The sequence below is a fragment of the Scyliorhinus canicula genome, chromosome 3 (assembly GCF_902713615.1).
Source record: "Scyliorhinus canicula chromosome 3, sScyCan1.1, whole genome shotgun sequence".
Lineage (NCBI taxonomy): Eukaryota > Metazoa > Chordata > Chondrichthyes > Carcharhiniformes > Scyliorhinidae > Scyliorhinus > Scyliorhinus canicula.
Window position 1 is genome coordinate 273,262,582 of NC_052148.1, and position 25,553 is coordinate 273,288,134.

At 44.1% G+C, this 25,553-nt stretch overlaps 1 protein-coding gene across 2 annotated transcripts; it reads right to left on the reverse strand.

Annotated features, from left to right (window-relative positions):
• Nucleotides 1–606: 606 nt before the first annotated feature.
• On the reverse strand, nt 607–24,756 carry LOC119963556 (SPARC-like protein 1). Of its 2 annotated transcripts, none has more exons than XM_038792862.1 (11): nt 24,612–24,756; nt 18,686–18,760; nt 17,394–17,429; nt 14,252–15,103; nt 11,950–12,364; nt 10,878–10,999; nt 7,036–7,156; nt 5,221–5,357; nt 3,044–3,192; nt 1,860–2,008; nt 607–1,241 (listed from the first exon to the last, which is right to left on the reverse strand). In XM_038792862.1, the coding sequence occupies exons 2-11, from the start codon at nt 18,737–18,739 to the stop codon at nt 1,213–1,215; spliced, it is 2,064 nt and encodes a 687-aa protein (XP_038648790.1). In that variant the 5' UTR covers nt 18,740–18,760; nt 24,612–24,756; the 3' UTR covers nt 607–1,212. The 2 variants fall into 2 exon arrangements, with proteins under 2 accessions (XP_038648790.1, XP_038648789.1); XM_038792861.1 differs by having other exon boundaries at nt 24,607–24,756.
• Between the last annotated feature and the right edge of the window lie 797 nt (nt 24,757–25,553).

Here is a 25,553-nt window from a genome sequence, read left to right on the forward strand (position 1 = left end):
GCTCTTATTTTGCACCCAGATAGCTATCCATTCTGCGACCTGTCCCTGACTTTGTAAGCTCTGATTTTGGTCATGGTTCTATTTTGTGCTATCTTACCGAAACCATCTTGCACCCAGGTAGCCATCTATCCTGTGATGTGTCCCTGATTTTGCATGCCGTGAATTCATTAATGCTATCCTACTGAAACCTTTTTGGAAATCTGGATATATTACATCTACTACATTACCTTTACCTACCCGCTCCCTCTTGCCTTTTCAATGAAGTTAGTAATGCAAGACCTTCCATTTTAAAATGTGTGTTGACTGTTTATATTTTATATCATTGCTGGACATAATTGTGCAGCCAGATCCAACTATCTCCATTGTTTCCTCATTTGAGAACACCAAAATCAGAACAAACAGAGTGTGATTATGGATAACCGACCAAGGCCATGTACCATTTACCCTCTGGACCATTGAGGGAGCTCCAGGCACATACCGTTCGAGGATGGGGGTACTCAAGAGTTTTTGTACATTTCTATCTTTTAATCACTTTTAAAGCATGGGATCTTTGCAACATCCAAAAATTTGAAGCCACACCCAAATAATTAAATCAGTCCCCAGGAAAGGTGTTTTCAAAACGTTTTATTAGAAGTAGAATTATCAAATAGATTTAACAAGAAAAAACACAACATCAAAATCAAGTCATTCATTACAGAAGTAACTTTTTAAAAGCCCTCTAATCTTTCTCACATACACACACACATAAAAATATGAACATGAATAGATACTAGGGCACTAATATCTCCAATAGGAATGCCCATGTCTTTGATGACTTGTACTGACGCTAAACAAAATTTATAGGACCTGATATTTAATGGCTAATAATCAATGACTGCTGAAATTCTTCCTGACCGGCGCAGATGGAATGGGCCAAAGGGCCTTTTCTGTGCTGTATGATTCCATTCTATGTGTAACCAGCTTGGGAAGCTGATGATTTTTCATGAGAAAGTCCTCAGCATTTAGTATTCCTATTCTATAAAAAACCAGAAAACCTTATGCCCCAAATAAAATAATTAAACAGCATGAAAAAGACATTTATATCTGAATATTTCCAGTGATGGAGGTGATATCAATTGCCCAGCAGTAGCATCTTGATAGATCAAAGACTGTCAGATGTATAAGAATCAAAGTTTCGGTCCAATATAATCTTCAACATGGTTAGTCAGCACATTAGAAGACCAAGTTGGGATTTATATCTTCTGTAACAGAAATAAGAGTCAATTTTAAGAGTATAATTGGGATATTTTCTTATTATTATTCGGAGCCCCGAGTCAATCTTCCAACTTTGTGTACTCTCTATCATAAAGTCTACCTAATTTCACATTTAACAGTGAGCGCTTCCAAATATGACTTGGCCCATCTACTGCTAAAACCTTCAGCGCTGGGGTTTTATCACCAACAAACTCAACTATTCCAATGCTTCCCCCCAACTGGCCTTCCATTCTGCACCCTCTAGAAACTTGTTCATCCTAAACTCCACTGTCTATGTTCTATCCTGCAAGGTCAAACTCAACATCATTCCTGAGCCTGACCCCGCTGACCTACATTATTGGGTTCCCTGTGCCTCATACAGAACTCTCACCATCACGGTTAAATCCCTTGACAGACTTGCTGCTCTCGATCTAAACTTTTCCAGCTATACAATTTGTTCCCCCACCCCTAGCTCTCCCATTTCTTGTGCATTAATTCACTACATCCCCTCCTTGCCCCAATCCCAAACCTGCTAGCTGTACCTACACCTGAGACTGCAAGTCATTTCCCTAAAGCCCTCTGCCTCTTCCCTGACCTCTCAGGAAACTTCTGTTCAATGTCCTCACCTTCTTTGAGGCCGAAACACCTGCTCCATTCTCTCAAGGAGATATCTTTGTCGCCATCAAGGTCACACCCTCCGAAAAACTGAGATGTGCAGTGCTCCAGGGGAATTAAGGGGGTGCGGAGAGGTGCCAGCTCAGTGTGGCTGAGATAACTGAAAACACAATGAAAGCATCAAAAGATTTGTAACTTTCCCTTTAATCAGTCTGGACCAATTTCACCAGTGAACCCTACGTGGATGGTGAATTGCACCACACTATGACATTCGGTCACTCCTCTAACAATTGAAACGATTGTTTATTGTCACAAGTAGGCTTACGTTAACACTGCAATGAAGTTACTGTGAAAAGCCCCTAGTCACCACACTCCGATGCCTGTAACGATTTAAACTTTTAAGAAAGGGAAATATTTGAATGAACCAAATTTGCAAAACAGACTAGGTATAAAGCTAGCTGCAAAGGAAGGCTAGCATCTTGTTAAATAAAAATGCAATTGTAAAATACGAGCAGATCTCCTTTAGTGAGCCCTGTAACACCAGTCTTGCAACACCAGGTTAAAGTCCAACAGGTTTGTTTCGAATCACTAGCTTTCGGAGTACAGCTCCTTCACCTGAGGAAGGAGCTGTGCTCCGAAAGCTCGTGTTTGAAACAAACCTGTTGGACTTTAACCTGGTGTTGTAAGACTTCTTACTGTGCTCACCCCAGTCCAACGCCGGCAACCCCACATCTTAGTGAGCTTGGCGCAGTTCCAACTACTGCTGTTGACCTCTTGCCCTTTCTTGGTTAATTAAAATGAGAGTATTGTCGTGCCGTGGCAGCACGGTAGCACAATTGGATAGCACTGTGGCTTCACAGTGCCAGGGTCCCAGGTTCGATTCCCGGCTGGGTCACTGTCTGTGCGGAGTCTGCACGTTCTCCCCGTGTCTGTGTGGGTTTCCTCCGGGTGCTCCGGTTTCCTCCCACAGTCCAAAGACTTGCAGGTTAGGTGGATTGGCCATGATAAATTGCCCTTGGTGTCCAAAAAAGTTAGGAGGGGTTATTGGGTTACGGGGATAGGGTGGAAGTGAGGGCTTAAGTGGATCGGAGCAGACTCGATGGGCCGAATGGCCTCCTCCTGCACTGTATGTTCTATGTTCTAGATTAGTTCATTTGTAAACAAAAACCAACAAAAAGGGAATATTAATCCTTACCCATCCATTGGATGACGATCCAATTGAGAGAACTGCCAGTGAACTGGGTAGATGTACATTTGGTAATTCTGACTGAAGTCATTGAAGAGCTGGTCGAGGGAGTAATCGCGAGGGTGAAGATGGTGCTCATGGTCATAGATTTTCTTCACCTAGGAAAGAAAGCATTAATACAATTGTGTTGCTTGTTGTTGCCAGTCAGAACTCAACAGAACCCCGAGCAGATATTTTGGGATTGTAATGCTCATTTCAAGTTGAAATGATTAAGCAGACCTGTTTTATAAAACATGAACAGGAAGATAAATAACTTTAACATGATCTGTAAACCCGAACTAGGAATCAACATATCTCTTCCTTTGCAATAAAAGCAATCAAATCCACAGTGCAAAGGAGGCTATTCGGCCCATTGTATTTCCACCAACCCTCTGTAAGAGCACCCTACCTATCCCAACCCCCCACCCTTAGCCCAGGAGCCCCACCTAACCTGCACATCTTTGGATGCTAAGGAGCAGTTTTAGCATGGCCAATCCACCTAACCTGCACATCTTTGGATGCTAAGGAGCAGTTTTAGCATGGCCAATCCACCTAACCTGCACATCTTTGGATGCTAAGGAGCAGTTTTAGCATGGCCAATCCACCTAACCTGCACATCTTTGGACGCTAAGGAGCAGTTTTAGCATGGCCAATCCACCTAACCTGCACATCTTTGGATGCTAAGGAGCAGTTTTAGCATGGCCAATCCACCTAACCTGCACATCTTTGGACACTAAGGAGCAGTTTTAGCATGGCCAATCCACCTAACCTGCACACCTTTGGACACTAAGGAGCAGTTTTAGCATGGCCAATCCACCTAACCTGCACATCTTTGGACGCTAAGGAGCAGTTTTAGCATGGCCAATCCACCTAACCTGCACATCTTTGGACACTAAGGAGCAGTTTTAGCATGGCCAATCCACCTAACCTGCACATCTTTGGACTGTGGGAGGAATCTCAGAGAAAAGCCACACAGACACGGGGAGAACATGCAAACTCGACACACAGTCACCCAAGGCCGGATTCGAACCCGGGACCCTGGCGCTGCGAGGCACCAGTGCTAACCATGTATGGAACTATCTGCCTGGGCTGTATGCAGAAGAATACCTTTCACCGTACCCCGGTACACGTGACAATAAATCTATATCTAACCACTGTGCGGCCGTACCGTCCCCAAACTATCTGGTGCTGTTAACTATTTACAGGACGCAACTTAATATAACAGACTGTGAAGTGGGTTTTTATGACCAATCAGCATAACCGTGTGAGAAGCTATTCGATAGTCCTGGCGGAATTCCTGTCTCATCTGGAGTACCATTTTAAACAGCGAGGGAGATCAAATTGCTGATGCAGTGCAGTATTTGGGAGAAGGGATCATCTGTCAGAAGATTGTCAGTCTGTGTGTGTGTGTATGTGGTGGGGAGGGGGGGGGGGGGGGGGAGAGGAGAAAGATGCCAGGTGTCTAATCGAGGAAGGGAACTCCTTGCCATCCTACAAGAATGATTATAGGTTCACACATTGTCTCCTTGTAGCGGGGGGAGCTGCATCATTGCCTTAACCAAACAGAATGCTTTCCTAAAACAGCAGCCCCATTGTGTGTCACATGGCGTGTTCCAGCCAGGACATAGCTGGAAGGATTTATTTGATTCCTGGGAGTTAAAAGTAGCCTCATTTCCACAGCAGCGGATCGCAGTTCCAATCCATCCCCATTCTCAACCCCTCGCAGTTAAAAACCGAGGTGCTGCCAACTTGTGGCTAAATTTGAAAGGACAGCCATGAAGCCAAAACTTGGAGAAAAATATTTTAACTTTTCTCACAGGGAATGCGTTTCACCAAATCTTTGCCTGATTGCTGCTGATGTACTGAATCATACAGTGGCGAAGGAGGCCATTCAGCCCCACCGGGCCTGTGCTGTCCCTTTGAAAGAGCTATCCCAGTTTGTCCCATTCCCCTACTCTTCACCATGACCCTCCCAATTTTTCCCATCAAGTATTTATCCAATCCCTTATTGAAAGTTACCAATACATTTGCTTATGGAGGTGCATTCCAGATTATAACAGTAAAGGACAACGATTTTCCATACATCACACTCTGTGCCTGCAGGGAAACACTTCATCCTTTTTAAAGTGTATAGAATTATTGCTTACTGTTGTTCTCTCTTTCGGGGACAGTAAACCAGGAGAATACAAATCTCGCTCATACATCTCTACCAGAATGTTTTTCAGCCAGCCACGTAAACGAAGGGGGAACTCATTCAGCTCGCTTTCCAAGCACGGTGCAATGTCTGAACAGAACAAAAATAAATCAAGTTAAAGGTTTTCTCTCTCTCAATACAGAACAATCTTCCAGAAAAACTGGCTAATCCTGGGTTGTTTTATTACAATTGAAATTGTTTTGTACAAATAAAATTGGTTCAATATCTGTCGAGATAGGCAAATGGATTCTCAGCTTGCTCTTCAAAGAAACAGAAGTCAATATATCTGTTTGCGCGAGTGTTATAAAGAGAGCACCTGTATATCTTATGGGTTGATGTTTCAGCTAGGTACGAAAGATGTGGCCTTTATCAGGCCGATGCCCTTTTCTTGTTTCAGCTGAGGAAGGAGCTGCGCTTCGAAAGCTAGTGATTTGAAACAAACCTGTTGGACTTTAACCTGGTGTTGTAAGGCTTCTTACTGTGCTCACCCCAGTCCAATGCCGGCATCTCCAGATCGAGATTTATACTGTTATGGAGGGGAGTGGAGCAGTGGGCTGGATAGGGGGCCAGCAATAGGTGGAGATCAACAAAGATGTTGAGGACAGAAAGACAAAGTTAATGTAAATGGAGGTGATAATGACTAAGAAGGATGCTGAAGGAGGCACATTAAGAGATCAGAATGTGTTGATGGCAGAATTTGTGTTTGGAGAATAATACCCTGGAAGGGAACTTAAACTTTGTGATTCCCAAGTGAGGCACTGCTGACACATCGTCACCGACAAATCCACCAGGGATTTAGGGGAAACTCCTTTACCCAGAGGATGTGGAACACAATATCACAGGGAGAAGTTGGGGTGAGTAGTATAGATGCATTACAGGGGAAGCTGGATGAGGGACAAGGAAGTAGGAGGATATTTGTGATGGGTCGAGGTGAAGGTGGGTGGGAAGAGGATCATGTGAGATATTATCAACCTAGATCAATGGGACCGAGTGCCATGCTGTACACATGATGTAACTTTGGTGGTATTGTGTCACAGTTCACTCAGAGTCCAAGTGAACATGGACGTTTACATACATGTTGTGGTGGTATGATTAGCATAGCTGCCTGCCATTGGTGCAGAACACCGGCTTACCATTGGCCCTGGTCGGTCATGGGCCTCTCGACCGGTTGGTTGAGACCAGTCATGTGACGCTCCCCGATTGGTCGAGAGGCTGAGTTAACCCCGCCTCCAGGGAGGGGTATAAATACCCAGTACTCCCGGCGGCCGTCCTTCTACTGCAATCGACCGCAGGGCTAACATCTAGTAGATTAAAGCCATACTTTTGTTCAGCAACTCGTCTCGCGTTCAATTGATGGTACATCACACGTTATAGTCAGGAATTATGGGTAATGATGATGGAGGCTCCAATTTCTTTCCATCACACAGCTGAGCAGGAATCTCTCCCAATCTTACCACCCGCCATTAGAGTGAGTGTGTGGGAAGGATTTCAACCCGTTCAGCCGAGTTCTGAACACAACATCCTTGGTCATCAAGTCCTGGGGTGGACCTCAAACTCAGCTTCTCACTCAGAGGCAGGGAAGCACTAATGCACTACAAGAACATGTGCAATGTAACACTGGGTACTAATAATATAGCAAACTAATGTTCTAAGAATGAAGTGGAAATATCAAAATGGAGTAAGCCATGGGTCACTACATAATAGCAGCAGATCCTATGGTCATTCGTCATGGGCCGTACATATATTTTTGCGAATAATTAAAACCTACATTTGCAGGGCCCTATGTAGTCCAGGTGAATGTTGTGCCCCCTCTTGGTTCCATCGAGAAGACACTTGGAAGCGAAAAACTGGCAAGAGTTTCCGTATGTCCGGTTGTTAGTGCCACATACCTGTTAGATCAAATCAGACAAAAGTGTTGAAGGAAGCAAGCAACCAAGGACAATTTTCTTCTCCTGTACTTCAAGCCAATACACTGAAAGAAAACTAATCGGGTCATTGATCTAAAATGTTAATTCTTTCCCTCTTCGCAGATGTTGCCTGACCTGTTAGATTTTCCAGCATTCTCTGTTCTCATTAATTGCGAGAGTTCTAGAGTAATTATAAAGGGGGACTTTAATCATGTGAATATAGACTGGGGTAGTAGTGAGGTGGCAGATGACATGGCTGGAGTTATTAAATTAATACTTTGCATTTGTCTTTACCAAGAAAGAGAATGCTGCCCAGGTCATGGGGAAAGATTAGGTACTTCAGATACTTGAAAATTGATAAGGAGGGAGGTATTGAAAATGCTGTCTGAGGCGGCATGGTAGCACAGTGGTTAGCACTGCTGCATCACAGCGCCAGGGACGCGGGTTCAATTCCCACCTTGGGTGACTGACTGGGTGAAGTTTGCACGTTCTCCCCGTGTGTGCGTGGGTTTCCTCCGGGTGTTCCGGTTTCCTCCCACAGTCCAAAGATGTGCAGGTTAGCTGGATTGGACATGCTGAATTGCGCCTTAGGGTGAAGTTACAGGGAGGGGGAATAGGGCCTGGGTAGTGTGGTCTTTCAAAGGGTCGGCGCAGACTCGATGGGCCGAATGGCCTCTTTCTGTACTGTCGGGATTCTATGATACTTCAAGTTGAAAAAGCTTCAGAACCAGATGAGTGTCCAAGAACATTGAGGGGAGGGAGAGTGGAAACTGCCATCATTTTTCAGTCGTTAGACTTGGTGGGATGGGTGGTACCAGACCACTGGAGAATTGCAAATGTTACTCCCCTGATCAGAAAAGAGTGCGGCAATAAGTCCAGCAACCACAGGTCCGTCAATTTAACCTCAATGGTAGGGAAACTTAAAACAAATGACAAAATTCAGTCATTTGGGCAAATGTGGGTTAGATAGATAGATAGAGAAATACAGCACAGAACAGGCCCTTCGGCCCACGATGTTGTGCCGAACTTTTGTCCTAGGTTAATCATAGAATTTTGGACACTAAGGGCAATATACCATAGCCAATCCACCCAACCTGCACATCTTTGGGGTTAATTAAAGAAAGCTAGTAAGTAACTGGCTGAAGATTTTTGATGTGGTAACAAGAGAGGGTTGAGGGGGGTATGCTGACGTGGTGTAAAGGACTTCCAAAAAATAAAGAACCGAGTAGCAGATTTGTGAGCAAATTTAGAGCTTGTGGGATATGAAGGACACCAGCAACATAGATACAAAATTGGCCCAGTGACAAGAAGCAAAGTAGTGGTTAGTCAATGTTATTTTAGACTGGAGGAAGGTGTCGAGTGGAGTTCCCCTCAGGAAGGGTTGGTGTTAGGACCTCTGCTCTTCTTCATGTATATTAATAACCTAGACCTTGGTGTACGGAGCACAATTTCAAAACTTGTGATTGATACAAAACTGGGAAGTATTGTGTAAACAATAAGGATAGTATAGAACTAACTACAAAATGACAAATACAGGTTGGTGGAACTTGCAGGTAAGTGGCAGATGAAATAAATGCAGAAGTGGTTCATTTTGGTCGGAAGAACGTGGAGAGAAAATATAAAACAAAAATGCAGAATTCTAAAAGGGGGGGGCGGGGGTGAAGGAACAGAGGGACTTTGATATAGGTCCAAAGAAAATCAGTGAAGGATGGCAGGTCAAGTTGAGAATGTTTGATAGAGGTTACAGCATCCTACTTTTATCAATCGCGGTATAGTTTACAAAAGCAAGGAAGTTACGTTAAACCTGTGTAAAACATTGGTTTAATCTCAACTGGAATATTGCATTCAGTTCTGGGCACCACACTTATTAAGGATTGAAGGCATTAGAGAGGGTGCAGAAAAGATTCACAAGAATGGCTCCAGGGAATATCTGATATGGTGACACATTGGAGAAGTTGGGGCTCTTTTCTTTGGAGAGGAGAAGATTGAGAGGAGATTTGATAGAGGGGTTCAAAATCATGGAGGTCTGGACAGAGAGGATAGGGAGAGACTGTTCCCATTGGAGGGAGGATCGGGAACCAGGCGAGCAGAGATTTAAGGTGTTGGCAAAAGCAGCAATGGCAACCTGAGGTTGTGCAGTGAGTGGTTAGGGCCTGGAACACGGTCTGAGAATACGGTGGAAACAAATTCAATAGAGGCCTTCAAGAGGGAGCTGGATTATTTTCTGTTGAGGAAAAAATGCCCGTGGCACAGTGGTTAGCACTGGGACTGCGGCGCCGAGGTCCCAGGTTCAATCCCAGCCCCGGGTCACTGCCCGTGTGGAGTTTGCACATTCTCCCCGTGTCTGCGTGGGTGTCACCCCCACAACCCAAAGATGTGCGGGTAGGTGGATTGGCCTCGTTAAATTGTCCTTAATTGGAAAAAAATGAATTGGGTACTCTAAATTTATTTTTAAAAATCACGTGGAAGGCACTCTCAAAATGCTACTCTTGCTTCCTCGACGTGTGAATCCAATGCGAGGTGCCCAGAACTGAATGCAATATTCCAGTTGAGACTAACCCAATGTTTTACACAGGTTTAACGTAACTTCCAATGAGGTTCAGAGTCAGGAGCTCTTGTATTGAGTCAGGGGTGCCAAGCTGAGACATGTCTCCACCTGAAGGATGCTCATGTCAAACTTGGATCTTATTGCACCCTGGTAGCTGATTAAAGGGGAAAAATGTTTTGGAATCTGGCTAAACGATTACCATCTCTCAAGGTATTAATGGTGGATGTAGGATGACATGCAGGGAGAAAATAAGCTTCATGCATGCTGGAAAGAAGATTGAAGAATTCAACAATGTGAAGTGAACGAGACAATTTCAAATGGAACGGAAAATGGAGGGGTTTATAGACGCAAATCTCTGAAGGGGACAAAACAAGTTGACCAAGGCATTTTATAGTCAGGTTGTCCTATTTTTAAAAAAAAGAGAGGGTACAAAGGTAAGTAAGTTATGCTAACCCTTGACAAATCACTGGTTAGGCCTCAACAGGAGGATGGTGTTCAATCCTGGTCACAACACATGAGGAAAAACATCAAGGCCCTGGAGAGGGTGCAGAGGAGGTAGGGCGATTCCAGGGATGAGGGACTTCAGTCAATGTGGAAGGATTGGGGATGTTCTCAAAGCAGAGAAGGTTATAAGAGATATAATGGAAGTGTTCAAAATCATGAAGATGGGGAAATTCCCTCTCCACCAATAGGAGGGCTGGTTACCAGAGGACCCAAACTTCAAATAATTGACAAAAGTGGCAGAGGGGAGCTGAGATTCCTCACTATGTAGTGAGAACGCGCTACCTGAAAGAGCAGTCAGAGCAGATTCAATAAGGGGAATTTGAAAATGAAAAATTCATAGGGCTAAGGAAAAAAAGCAGTGGGAGTGGGATTAACTGGAAAACTCTTTCATAAGGCCAGCACAGACTCAATGGGACGAATGGCCTCCTTTTGGGCTGTAAGATTCTATTTCAGATTGCTTCATTTATTTAGATATATCCTGTTTTTCTCTACTGTACCTGCTGGAAGTGGGATTTCCCTCCTTCAAACCTCAATTGTCATTCATAACATGGGGGCAAATTGTGGCAGTGGAAAAAAATGGGAAGATTGTGACAGTATGAGCTCCTTCATTTTTACCCAGCCGTAAAGTTGAGAATGGTTAACTGGTCTTACCTGTTGGAGTTCAGGGGAGCTTACAGGGCAGGATGTTGGTTCCTGGCAAATACAAGTGGGGTAACCAATTTCATTGAGCTTGCAGACCCTTCCATGTCTGCAGTGGACCATCTTGCAAGAGTCTAAAATAGGAATAAAATAAAATGTATCCTCTGTAAAGTTCTCTTCATTCGTGTTGTTTTGGGGGGGGGGGGGGGGGGGGGGGAGAGTGGGGAAGGAGGGGAGTGGGGAAGGGGGGGGGGGGAAGAGTTACGATGAACAGCCCTTATTGTGCATAATTGTCTTTCAATGATCTTAATGCAGTCATAATTTAAAGCCTCAATTGATTGGTGGTAACTGCCGTGAATATTTATAATCTTTGCTCTCTGACATTCTCCTTTCTCTTCTGATGCTGCTGCTCCCGTGAGCAGAGAGCTGTCCTTCAGGGCCTCTGAGATGGTGAGTGTCAGCGTTCAGTCTCACACCCATTCCCAATGAGAACCAGGACCTACACTCAGACAGAGAGAGAGAGTGCGAGCTGGTGAATTGAGACTACAATGTTTAAAGAATTCTAAGCAGTTAGAACAAGTAAATGGTAATGTTCCTAAGTTCATTCCACCTCACCCATCTTGTAACTGGAAGGTCCACATCACCAGCAGCAAAGTGTAATAGGACAAGAAATAAAAGGTCAATGAGGCCAAACACACAGTCACCTCTCAACACTCATGTCATAGATGTTTACAGCATGGAAACAGGCCCTTCGGCCCAGCTTGTCCATGCCGCCCAGTTTCTATCACTAAGCTAGTCCCACTTACCCGCATTTGGCCCATATCCCTCTCTACCCACCCTGCCCATGTAATGGTCTAACTTTTCTAAAGGAAATAATTGTACCCGCCTCTACCACTGCCTCTGGCAGTCCGTTCCAGATGCTCACCACCCTATTACAGTTCTATTATTGTTGATGAGACTGTAAAGATGAAAAGTTAGTTCGAGCTTAATTTTGAAATACGGGAAAAGGACCGTAAGAATTATGACTCAAGTAAGCAAGTTGTTTGCATTATTACTGATAAATCCAAACTGAGGAAATACTTACTGAGTTCAGTTTGTATGTTGTCAGTCTTACTGCTATCATACACATTGACTCCAGCACCATTTTCATCCTGATTGAAATGAGATCCATTGTTGACATTGGAACCTGCTACATTGATCTGATTGAGGTCACCTTCAGTGGATTGAGTATCAATCTGTTGATTGGTACCCGCTACATTCATCTGATTGAGGTTATCTTCAGTGGATTGAGTATCAATCTGCTGATTGGTACCCGCCACATTCATCTGATTAAGGTCATCTTCAATGGATTGGGCATTATCCTGCTCCTGAGTATATGGTCCATTGTTATTCAACACTGCTACATTGAGATTGGATTCTGTTCCATCATCATTGTTACCTTCCTCCTGAGAAAAGGCCATTGAATTCATATCCATCGTGTTGGCACCAATATTCTGGGTCTGCAAACAGAAGGGAAACTTCCATCAGATTATTGAAAGTATATGCACCTGTGGATACAACTTCTGTGCAAGTCATGTTGATAATATTAGATATTTTTAAAATCAGATACATTTCAATTAAAAGTTTACACCTACTGGTTTAGAACATAGGACATACAGTGCAGAAGGAGGCCATTCGGCCCATCGAGTCTGCACCGACCCACTTAAGCCCTCACTTCCACCCTATCCCCGTAACCCAATAACCCCTCCTAACCTTTTTGGACACTAAGGGCAATTTAGTGTGGCCAATCCACCTAACCTGCACGTCTTTGGACTGTGGGAGGAAACCGGAGCCCCCGGAGGAAACCCACGCAGGCACGGGGAGAACGTGCAGACTCCACACAGACTGTTATCTAGCGGGGAATCGAACCTGGGACCCTTGCGCTGTGAAGCCACAGTGCTAGCCACTTGTGCTACCGTGCTGCCATGCTTGAGATTTTGAATTGTGCAAAAATATAAAATATTTAAATGAACAATCGAAAACAAAAACCTTTGTGCACCTAGTGGAAGTATTGAGGACGTCCAGAGCTGGGAATCAATGTAAGAAATTAAAATTGCTTATCCTCACAAGTAGGCTTCAAATGAAGTTATTGTGAAAAGCCCCTAGTCGCCACATTCCAGCCGGCACCTATTCGGGGAGGCTGGTATGGGAATTGAACCGTGCTGCTGGCCTGCCTTGGTCTGCTTTAAAAGCCAGCTCTTTAGCCCTGTGCTAAACCAGCCCCTTATGTATTATACCAGATATGGGCTATTGTGGGGACCCTGTGATCTGCTTTTTCAAAACCATTGAAGCATTTGCTATAAACTTTCAATTATTACAGTCAAGGTACTGATCTCATTTTCTCAATAAACACCATGGATTGGTAGCTTTAATCAATAGTCTATGTTCTTTTACATACGTCCTTTATTTTGTGTCTTTTTTATCTTTCTATTTTAAAAGTCATTGTACAGAGAGGTGCCAGATTTGGACAAGGGAACCACAGACTGCAGCAACACTGACATATTCCTGCTTTTTGTGGTGATATGGGAGTATAAGAAATAGGAACAGCAGTTTACTATTTAGCCCCTTGAACCTGCTCTGCTGTTCAATAAGATCATGGCCAATTTTCAACCTCTTTCCACTGGATTCCCTCACATCCCTTGATTCCCTTAGTGTCCAAAAACTCTTATCAATCTCAGTCTTGAATTTATTCAATGACTCCGTATCCACAGCTCTCGAGTAGAGAATTCCAAAGATTCACACCGCCCGCCCCCCTGAATGAAGAGGTTTCACCTCCCCTCAGTCCTAAATGGATGCCCCTTTACACTAAATTATGATTCAATAAGACCAGCCAACATCTTATGGAATGGCAGAGCAGGTTTGAAGGGCTGAATGGCCTGCTCCTGCTCCTCGTTTGTCTGTATGTCTCCTAGTCCCCGACTCTCCGAGCAGGCTAGCTGCCTCTCAGCACTGAAACACTGGGTTGGGATTTGACAGAACAGTGGGGCTAGAAATCTGAAGCATTTAAGGGAAGATTCAATGCCAACATGAGTGAGAGAGACAAACACAGGACAGGGGCAGGGTGGGAAGTGGCCATTAGGGTGGGAAGAGGCTAGTGAGCAATAGAAACACCAGCATTGGCCATTTGGGCTGAGTGGCCTGTTTCAGTGGTAGTAATTCAATGTGATGAGTACCAGAAATGCTGAGACATCCTTTGTGAGCAAAGACACAAAGTAGAGAAACTAATGAATCCTCACTTGGCCAGAATACCGTGTTATCAATGCTGAAATATCTGAGGAGATTCAGCCCCTTGTATTTTATCAGCTAATTAGTATGTCTAGCAATAAGTAGAAGAAATAGACAAATACCTCATCCTCTTGCGTTAAATCATCTTCATCCAAGTTTTCATTTGGAGTTTGTTGATCGGAAAATTCTTCATTATTCCAGGATTGATCAAATATCACGTCCAATCCAAACGGATTAAAGATTGTGTTTTGTTGGCCGAGACCCTCATTACTGCCTCCGATCATAGAATCATCTACACCATTTAATCCTAATGAGTCCATTCCTTGCTCATAGTCAGAGTATGGGAGAACACTAGTAGGTTCCTCTGTATCAAAAACTTCAGTTGCCGGATCCTGAGAGTTTTGTTGATCGAACCCAACGCCCGCAGAATTGGTGTCTAACCCTGGTGTGAATGGCCTTTCATTATCTGGTCGAAAGGGTACCCAGCCACCTGGTACCGCAGGTACTCCGTTATTTAGTACCAGCCCATAATCTGGTACACCAAATGGCATATTCATAAAGGGCATCGTGACCAGTGTACCTTCCATATTGTTTGTGTCCTCAGTTGATACCTCAGCACTTGTACTGAGAACACCCACTTGAGCACCATTTGCTCCCAAAACATTAATTCTGCTCATTGTCCAGGGATAGGAATTAAAAAGTGTTGGATTATTCGGATTTTGCAGGAAAGGGTTGTAGTTAGGATATTGCTTGCCAGGTATGTAATCATTGTTGTTAGGATTTTGCTGGAATGGATCCTGACCATTGTAGTTAGTATATCCTGGGTATGGTCCATAGCCATGGCTGGTAGGATATTGGTAGTTTGGAGTGTAGCCAAATCGGCCTGGAAACCTGTTTAAGTTAAACCCAGGATATGTTTGACCAGTTTGGTAAAAGCGGTGGTTCATGAACTGGAAAGCATTTCCAGCTAGGTTCTGTTGATTGAAATGAAGCAATTGTAATTACAGAGCAATGACATAACATCATAAAACATTCTCAAAGCTTATTCTATAATTAGGCAAAAAACATGCACAATGTATGGGGAACAACTCCCTCCATTTCTATAATTGTTTTACATTGGGAAAAGCTCAAAGGTATTCACAGACCTAATCAACTTTGGACTGGCCATCAACCCCATCTTGCTGGGGTAGTCTGTCTCTCAGGGTGTCCCATTAGTTCAATATTCTCCTGTAATGTTCAGCTTGTACGTTTCTGGCACCATAGCTTCTGAGCGAGGTGAGGATAATGGAGGTAACAGGGACTAACAGTCTATCTCCTTAACCAGTGATATTTAAGTATTAAGAAACTGAGAAATAGCAAAGAAGGAATTAAAATTAAATCAGGCCTAGAAAGAGAAATGAAGAAAATATTATACTGAGTGAAAAAAAAAGACAGGAAAGAAATGTTGAAAGAAAATGTTTTAAATTTTTAAGTCTACAAGAACGCTTCACTAGATGTAGCGATGAGACAGAGCAATTTAAATTGCTCCCCCTATTGGTCTAGAGGAGTTGATTGGCATTGCATTAACAATTACTGCATTGTTAAAAATGTATTTCCATGATTAAAACCAGAGGAAACATTCTGACATGCGTGTAATGAGCAATTAATATGCAAATCCAACAAGTTCTTTAAAGCAGCAAGGAGATCTGTGTGACACAAAGTGGTCGAAATCAGCGAACAGATCGCAGTACACCTCTTCAAACCCAGAACTCTCAGCTATTGGAAGATTAATAGTAACCTGTATCGTTACCACATCGTCAACTGTTCCAGCAAGATCCATTATATTACTAGGCCTCATGCCTGTCATCAGAATAATTTCTACATTATCATTCTTCGAACTAGCCCTGGGACACAGTAGGGCGAACATGTATTACTAGGTTTAATTCTACAAACCCCAGATTAAATGTTTAAGTATTCTGAGGGTGAGCTAAATGGAGAAAAGATCTAATGAAGAAATACTGAATGAAGCTGGAAGAACACTTGCATATCAAAAGAAGACAAATGGAGTTTTTTTGGACATGCTATTCCTGCAGAAGGGTTAGAGTGCTCAGTCACCATTGGGAGCATTAATGACAGGGGGTGACTGACCGACCATGAAAGGAAGCAGATAGACAACTGAGACCAGCTTAACCAGAACCCCAGCAATGATGCCATCCACATGATCAGAAAGTTCATAGTCGCTTGGGTGAGTAGATATGGAGATCCAGAAGAATACTCAAATGGCTGAGAATTCACTTCTCTTTCAAGCTCCTGTAACTCCGATACAACCACTTAACATAAGGATATGGAACTTAGGAGCCGTAGTAAGTGTCAGGAAAACAAGGGGAGTTTTAAGGGATTTATATTTGTAGTTATAAACATTAGAAATAAGTTTTAGTTTTAAGTGTGTTTAATTTAATGTTTCTGTGCCTGGAAGGGTGAAACCTAGAGATAGATTCATGCTGGACAAAGCTGTTTGTATGTGTGGGGGTTGATTAAGTTCAACTGTGATTCTATTGTGCTTGGAGAGAGCTCCGGTGTGAAGAATAAATAAAAGGTATAAGCATGTGGGTGTTGCTTAGCAACTGGGGCCTTATAAGGCAGAGAAGCTTTTAATTTTAGTTAAACTGATTTGATTGCAGCTGGAGGCTCAGGGAGTGAGCATCTCTCAACTTGGCCAGAAAAAAAGTCTAGTCAGGACGGGGACAGCAAAGAGGCAGACTTGCTAAAGTACAAACTACAGTCCAGATAACCAGGGAAGTAGGGAGACTTCTGGTGGTGGCAGGAGAGGGGAGGTCGCTCAATAGGTAGCTTCGACCACGATCTGCATTTTTTAGGCCTTTTTTGCCCGATTTGTCGGGAGATTGTTGCAGGAAAGCATTTTTGGATCGGTAATACAGGGTTGGGTTCCTGCACTGAACACATGTACGTCCTCCCCCTTGCCTTGCTCTGCTATTGGCAGCAGTGTCTTCAGCTGCCTCAGCTCCACGCTCGCCAATCCCTCCCTAAACGTCTTGCCCTCCAACATTTTTTCTCATCTTTTAGTCCGTTCTTTACCCGGCTCTTTAACCAATCTTTTGGTCAGTCCCCTGAATAGTCCATTGTTTGGCTCGGTGTCCATCCCAGCATCTCCATGAAGCTCCTCAACATGTTTACACTACATTATCGATTCACCGAAAAAATACTATATTCAAAAAAGCAGATTAAAGGAACAATATTTTAAACATGATGTAAATGGCAAATTACCTCCTGACTGGTGGATGCATCTCTGACTTTACGGATCTGAAACATGAGATGGAAGATTGTGAATGATACAAAGGGATTATCAGGATGGTCACTGGAACTGAGTAACCCTCTCCCATTTTCAGGTTTGCAGACATTGCTGCCTCAGTGTTTTGGAGGAAAATCTCTCAGGGATTCGCGAGAGAAACGGTCAATGTTTTGGGGCTTAATTGGCTGAAAATATCCTCTGTCCTCCTGAGGGTTGGTGAGCGTGATCGGAGATGATCTTTGCTCATCTTTCTCTTCACATCCTCCTCATCCATGAGTTCCCACAGGGCTCTCTCTGCTCTGCTTTAAATTGGCTATTGCTCTGAGATTGTTTTCTGAGACCATTCCTCCCTCTAGACGGATATCCCAATCCTCCCTGTTCCCAGGCACAGCCCTGAAATGTCTGTGTTTAAAACAGTGATCGGCAACCTAGGCTAGTGGCTGGGCTGGAAGATTGAAATCGGCCTTGTTCACCAACTATGACCCCGTGAATAAGATTAAATACATGTAATACACATCAAATATTTCATAAATTATAGAAAATGCTTCATCACTAATATATTAATAGATTTGTCATCATCTTCATCTGGTAAAAACAAAATAAATATTTACGTTTGATTGGACAGAGAGCGTGCACATGGCTCTCATAGTCAATGTTGTGAGTGATCAGTGCGCACCCCATCTCACTTGCCCTCGCTTTACGTGCGAATCACTTCATCAAACCGATAGGTACAAAACCACGTGGACGGATATCAGCGGAATGTGGTAACGGTCAACAAAATGTTTAGTGGGCCACACTCAGAGCCCCGATGGACTGCAGGATTCCCACCACTGCTTTAGAACAATACCCCTTACAATGCAACAAAATCTTCATCCTTGTGTGCTGCGGGTCTTGGCAAACAATTTCACCAGAAGGCAGCATGACGGTGCAGTGGTTAGCACTGCTGCCTCATGGCGCCGAGGTCCCGGGTTCGATCCCGGCTCTGGGTCACTGCCCGTGTGGAGTTTGCACATTCTCCCCGTGTCTACGTGGGTTGCACCCCCACAACCCAAAGATGTGCAGGGTGGGTGGATTGGCCGTGCTAAATTGCCCCTTAATTGGAAAAATAATTTGAAAAACAATTTCACCAGCTTCACACAATGCCCTTTAAGATTAATACCTGGGCTGTAATTAACCAGGACTATTAGACATTTTAAAAAGTTAACGCATTATTTGTGTTTTATTTTAATTAGCAAGTAGCTTCTTATTTGGAAAAGGTAACACTTACCGGGCTGGCAAACACTGTGGCCATCAGGCACGGGAAGAGAATGACAGCTTTCATCTTTTTGTGCAGTTTGTTGATCTGCAATACAAGACCTTCCTTCATTAGAGAGCACAGGGTTAAAACGCCATGGGACAAAGGCTTATAATGGTCACTTTTCCAGTGCAGCTGGAAAAATACTGTTCCAGTCCTGCTAAAACACTGGCATCTACCCGGCAATGTGGAAAATTGCCCAGGTGTATCCTGTCCACAAAAAGCAGGACATATCCAACCCAGCCAATTACCGCCCCATTAGTCCACTCTCCATTCTTAGTTAAGTGATGGAAGGAATCATCAACAGTGCTACCAAGGGCCACTTATTTAGCAATAACCTGCTCACTGATGCCCCATTGGAATTCTGCCAGGGTAATTCAGCTCCTGACCTCACTACAACCTTGGTCAAAACATGGACAAACGAGATGAACTCAAGAGATAAGCTGAAGTGACTGTCCTTGATATCAAGGCAGCATTTGGCCGAGTATGACATCCAGGAGCCCTAGCTTAACTGGAGTCAATGGGAATCTGGGGGGATAGCTCTCCGCTGGTTGGAGTCATACCCGGCATAAAGGAAGATGGTTGTGGTGGTTGGAGGTCAAGCATCTCAGCTCCAGGACATCACTACAGGAGTTCCTCAGGATAGTGTCCTAGACCCAGCCATCTTCAGCTGTTTGATCAATGACCTCCCTTCCATCATAAGGTCAGAAGTGGGGATGTTTGCGGATGACTGCACAATGTTCAGCACCATTCGCGACTCCTCAGATAATGAAGCAGTCCATGTCCAAATGAAGCAAGTCCTGAACAATATCCAGGCTTGGGGAAGACAAGTGGCAAGTTACATTCACATCACACAAGTGCCAGGAAATGATCATCTCCGAGAAGAGAGAATCAAACCATCACCCCTGATATTCAATGGTATTACCTTCATTGAATTCCCAACTATCAAATCCTGGGGGGGTTATTATTGACCAGAAACTGAACTAGGCTAGCCAAATAAATACTGTGGCTGCAAGAGCATCTCAGAGGATGGGAATTCTGCAGTGAAAAACTCACGTCCTACCCAAAGCCTGCCCACCATCTCGACAAGGCACAAGTTAGGAGTGTGATGGAATATTATCTACTTGCCTGGATGAGTGCAGCTTCAAAAACACTTATGACAAAGCAGCCAGGACAAAGCAGCCCACTTGACTGGGACTCCATCCATGGCCTTCAACATCTACCCCCTTCATCACTGGCACACAGGGGCAGCCGTGTGTACCATCTACAAGATGCACTGCAGCAACTCACCAAGGTTCCTTAGGCAGCACCTTCCAAACCCATGACTGCTAGGATACCGACACTGGGATATGAAAACACCACCACCTGAGAATTCCCCTCCAAGCCACTCATCATCCTGAATTTGAAATATATCGGCCGTTCCTTCACTGTTACTGGGTAAAAACCCTTGGAACTCACTCCCTAACAGCACTGTGGGTGTACCTACACCATGAGGACTGCAGCGGCTCACCACTTTTTCAAGGACAATTAGGGATGGGCAATAAATGCTGGCCTTGCCAGCAAAACCCACATCCCACAAACTCATAAATAAAAAACCTCCCCTCTGATTAGAGTGTCAGCATGTTTGTACACACCCTGGTGAACCATGAGTCATACTACTCACCTTCGATGAGCAGAAAAATGTCAACAGACGCACAACAGGGGCACCATCAACAAAAGAAATGAACTAAAGAAGGAGCTATTGTAAGAGGGCTGGGTATGGGGGAAATGGGAAGGGGGATATAGGGAGACTGAAATATGGGGAGAGAGGAGGAAAATGGGAGCAAGGAGGGAGTAATGGTGAGATGGTGGAAGTTGGGGAGGGGGTGAAATGGCCAGGGAGGGTGGGCAGAAGTGAGGGAATGGAGAAAGGGTGCTGACCAAAATATTGGTCAAAGACTGAGGGTCTTAAAGGAAGAGAGGATAATGAAGAGGCTAGAGGGGGTTGAGGGGGGGATATGAGAATGAGGAATGGATGAGCTTTAGGGATGGAGCAGGTTGAGAGTTTAAATTGGGGGGGGGGGGGGGGGGGGGGAAGAATTTTAACCATGATGTTTATTGCAGAATGGGAGTCAATTTAAGTCAGCAAAAGGCGGGGTAATGGAGAAATGGGCAGACAGAAGTTTGGGATGTGTTCAGTGAGGATGGAGACCAGCAAACAGGATATTTGAATAATCAGTTTGACTTCCCCAGAAAAGTGGAATCACAACATTCTGAGGTAATTACACTCAACCTGAATTTAAATATAAAAGCCTTCAAATATTCCCCCACAAGAAAAAAATACCCTCCCGAGAAGTATCGGAATCTGGAACACGCAATCTGAAAAGGTGATGGGAACTATTTCCAGAAATAAATGTGAGAGGAAGTTGAAGATGTATTTGAGGATGCGGAATTTAAATCGGACTGAAAGCAGCTGCCTGAGATTAAATCCGACTGCTCTTTCAAAGGGGAGGCACAGGAACGCAAGGCTGAATGGCCTCCTTCAGTTCTTTGTGTTTCAATAATTCCAACTTTCCATTTTCATGTGAGGGTGATAAATGGAAGATGGAGCAATTTGTTTTGCTGCTTGCCTTTACACCATCAGGTCTTGTCCATGGAGAGATTGCAACATCTGCTGCCTATTTCTGCATCTCCACATGCGGATGAGCATCTCCACACCCTCAACTTCCAGCCTCGGATCAGCTTGTGAACAGCAAGTTCATTTCAGGCACTGTTCCACCACCACAATCCGTCCCTTCGCTCCACACTCCAGTGATGACCGGGCTTTGGGATGGGGCAGGGCCGCTCAACAACAACAACTTGCGTTTAAAAAGCACCTTTCAATTCCCAAGATGCTTCACAGAGATAGCAAACAAAATTTTACTCTGAAGCATGTAAAGTGATATACAGACAGGTGACCAAAAACTTGCCAGAGAGGGAGATTTCTAAGCAGACAAAAGAGGAACATTGGAGTGGGCTAGTGAGGAAATTAGCTTAACGTCCAGCCTGTCACCAATGGTGGGATGAAGGAAATTGGAGAAGGGGACAGAATTGAGGAGTGCCGAGATTACATGGGTCTGGGGGAGGTTCCAGAGATTGGGACCAATGCAGATATGGACAGTTTTGAATGTGGGAATCTTAAACTTGTGATGGGCAGGACTGGGAGCCAGTGTAGGTCAGCGAGCAGAGGGATAGGTAAAGTATGATCAGTATTTGACGGGATAGAGGCTATGGGCAGCAGAGTTTTAGATCAACTCAGACTTAGGTAGGGTGCAGGATGGGAGACGGACCGGGTGTACATTGTGTTAGGCAGGTCTGGAGGTGGCAAAAGCACAGAGGACAATTTCAGGGATGGGCTGAGACAGGGATGGCATCAGGGACTCTGTAATTTTGACACCATCATACTACTGGCGGCACGGTAGCACAGTGGTTAACACTGTTGCTTCACGGCAGCAGGGTCCCAGGTTCGATTCCCACCTGGGTGACTGTGCGGAGTCTGCACATTCTCCCCGTGTCTGTGTGGGTTTCCTCCGGGTGCTCCGGTTTCCTCCCACAAGTCCCGAAAGACGTGCTTGTTAGGTGAATTGGACATGCTGAATTCTCCCTCTGTGTACCTGAACAAGTGCCGGAATGTGGCGACTAGAGGATTTTCACAGTAACTTCACTGCAGTGTTAATGTAAGCCTGCATGAGACACTAATAAAGATTATTATTACTGTCCCAACTTCCGAGATGTAAAAAGTGGAGGTGAAAGTGAGCTGTGCCCTGGGATTACAGAGTTAGTCTTTTTGCCATCGTCCCAACTTCACCATCGCTCTACTTTCAAACCCAAGGATATTGGTGACAATCTCAAACTGAAGAAGATTGTCTCCTGGTACGAGCTTTTGTTTTTCAATCCTAACTTTGCTTTCATCATTTATCCAATCCCTTTCCCAAAAGGAAATTTGAAGAATTTGATTTTTGTCAATGAGAATTCACTGAAGGAATCTGGATTTGTAGATCTCCACTCCCCTTTGGTGTTAAGAAATATTTCCCGACATCCCCCCTGAATGGGTTGGCTCTAACCATAGAATCGTAAAATCACTACAGTGCAGAAGGAGGCCATTTGGCCCATCGAGTCTGCACCAACACTTTGAAAGACCACCCTACCTAGGCCCAACACTCTGTACTGTAACCCATGCCTAATTTAGCATGGCCAATCCACCTAACCTGCACATCTTTGGACGGTGTGAGGAAACTGGAGCACCCGGGGGAAACCCACACAGACACAGGGGAGAACGTGCAGACTCCACACAGACAGTCACCCGAGGCCGGAATTGAACCCGGGTCCCTGGGGTTGTGAGGCAGCAGTGTTAACCACTGTGCCACCATGCCGTAGTCTAAGGTTCTGCTCCCTTGCACTGGACTCCACCCATCAGAGGAAATAGTTCCCTCTATCTTCAATCATCTTAAAAACTTTGTTGAGACTCTCCTAAGTCTGTACCCGAGGGTAATACGGACCTAGTCTGTGGAACCTGGTCTCATATATTTACACTTAACAATACCTCTCATCCAAAAACTATCAGTTACCACATCCACACACTCTGGCAACTGTCTGAGGATGAACCACACAGTTCACAAACTTGGTGTCATACGTGATCCCAAGATGACCTTCTGACCACATATCTACACCATTTGACTGTCCATTTCCACCTCTAATATCGCTGAATTCCTTCCCTGTCACAGATCACCTGCTGCTGAATACCTCATCCATGCTTGTGTTAACCTCTGCATGTTGACCCATTCAACCCACTCCTGGCTGATCTTTCCACAGTCTACTCTCCATAAATGTCGGGTCATACAAGACTTAGCTGCCCCTGTTCTCAGTCACAAAAGTCGCATTCACTCTTCAGCTCTTTGATCATTAACCTACCTTGACTCCGGGTTAAGCAACACCTCGCGTTTTGTTTCAGAAATCCATCCGTAACCTCTCCCTTCCTTATTTCTAAGATCCTCCAGGATCTCTCCATTCCTCCAATTCAAGCCTCTTAAAGATCCTTCGTTCTAATCTCCCCATCATCAGCAACCATGTCCTCAGCTGCCTGAGCCCCAAGCTTTTGAATTACCTCTCAAAACCTCTCTGGATCTCTGTCTCTCTCTCTCTCTCCTCGTTTAAAACACTGCTTTAAACCTTACGCTTTCAACAAACATTTTCTTATTTAGACCCAACACATCAATCAGGGGGCAGGTAACGGACAGCCACTGTCGAGATGGCATTGAGAAACTGCCTTCGATTGGGGTAGGTGAGAGGCGTAGAGCTGTCACCCATCAGGGCTGAATCAGACAACACAATCTGTTCAGATGCCCGTGAGGCAGGAGGACGTTGGCAATTTCTACCTGTGTTTTCTACCAATGTTCCAGGCTGATTTCAAACTCCCCAAAACTTCCTATCACCGTCTGAAACTCATCCCGAAGATGCACAAATTGAACAAACCCTGAAGGTTGAAAAATAAGGTTTAAAAGGTTTAAAAATTAATCTGCTGAATGTCATCAAATAAATTGGAATATATTGAATGTGAGAGTTTGAACACAAATAAAATTCCATGACAATTAGCAAAATCCCTTTCCTGGGGCAATCTCTCAGACACAGGCAGTCACTTCCAATAGGGAAACTTTTAAAAATATACTTTAGATCAGCCCCTATACAGGTCTCCCATTTCAAATAAATCCTCTTCACTTGTTACCAAAGATTAATCATCCTCTCAGTGTTTTTATTACAGATATATAACACAGCACTGTACATTCTGCAAACTGTTAAATAGACCTTCAGCCATTTGACTCTCAGTTTGTACTTGAATAAGCAGAACATGAAATTGCTTAAAACATTTCTGACATTACCTCACCACTTCTAGAGGACGCGGAGATCACTGGAGACGAGTAAAAAGTGACTTTCTCAGCTGTGACTGGGCTGGAGTCAGCTGGAGTGGATCAGTCTGACTGTGTGAGGCAGCTCGCTCTGCAAACTTATCATCCTGCTTCTCAGGCTCTGCCCATATCACAGCCAATCATTGCTTCAGGAATCTGATGAAATGAGCTGATACAATCATTATTAACTCTCCAGACATTAGTCACTGGAGGGGAGGGAGGGCTGAGAAATCACAACATTTACCCTCAATTCATCTTTGCTGACTGTGCACAGCTTCATTCAAATTCTTAACCACTTGCTTCACCAGATCCATGAAACCTCCAACTTAGAAAAGGGTTGGTCCGAACAATATTTAGATAGGTCAGTCAGCATTTATTGTTGCTAGCTTTGTCAAATCTGACAATATTGTTGATTTGTGAGTATTATTTATTTGACCATTTGAGGTCCAAAAATAAAAACAGAAAATGCTGGGGAAACACTGCCGGACTGGCAGTGTCTGTAGAGGGAGGAACGTTTCGAGTCCAGTTTGAGGCTTTTTCAGAGCTCTATAAATGTTGATTAGATTTTTTTGTTTTTCTTTCTAGATGTTGCTGAATGTGGGTTCACCGTTGTTTCTGATACATGGAGTGTAACACACTCTCGCAGGGCAATCTGTCTCATATGATGTTATATAGGAATATTCCTGCCAATGTCAACGTACTCATCCTTGTTATGAATGAGAAGTTCTTACTTTGTGCTGTGTCTTTGACGAGATCCTCTTCACCCGCTCCTCTTTCTCATCCTGGTTTTCAAAACCTGGGAAACTGACACTGATCAGAGTTCATCCCCATTGGCTGGTTCAATGAATTAATCACGTGATCTATCAATAATGTAACAAACTCATCGACATAAAGCAACCTTTTGAAAGGTTTCTCAATGT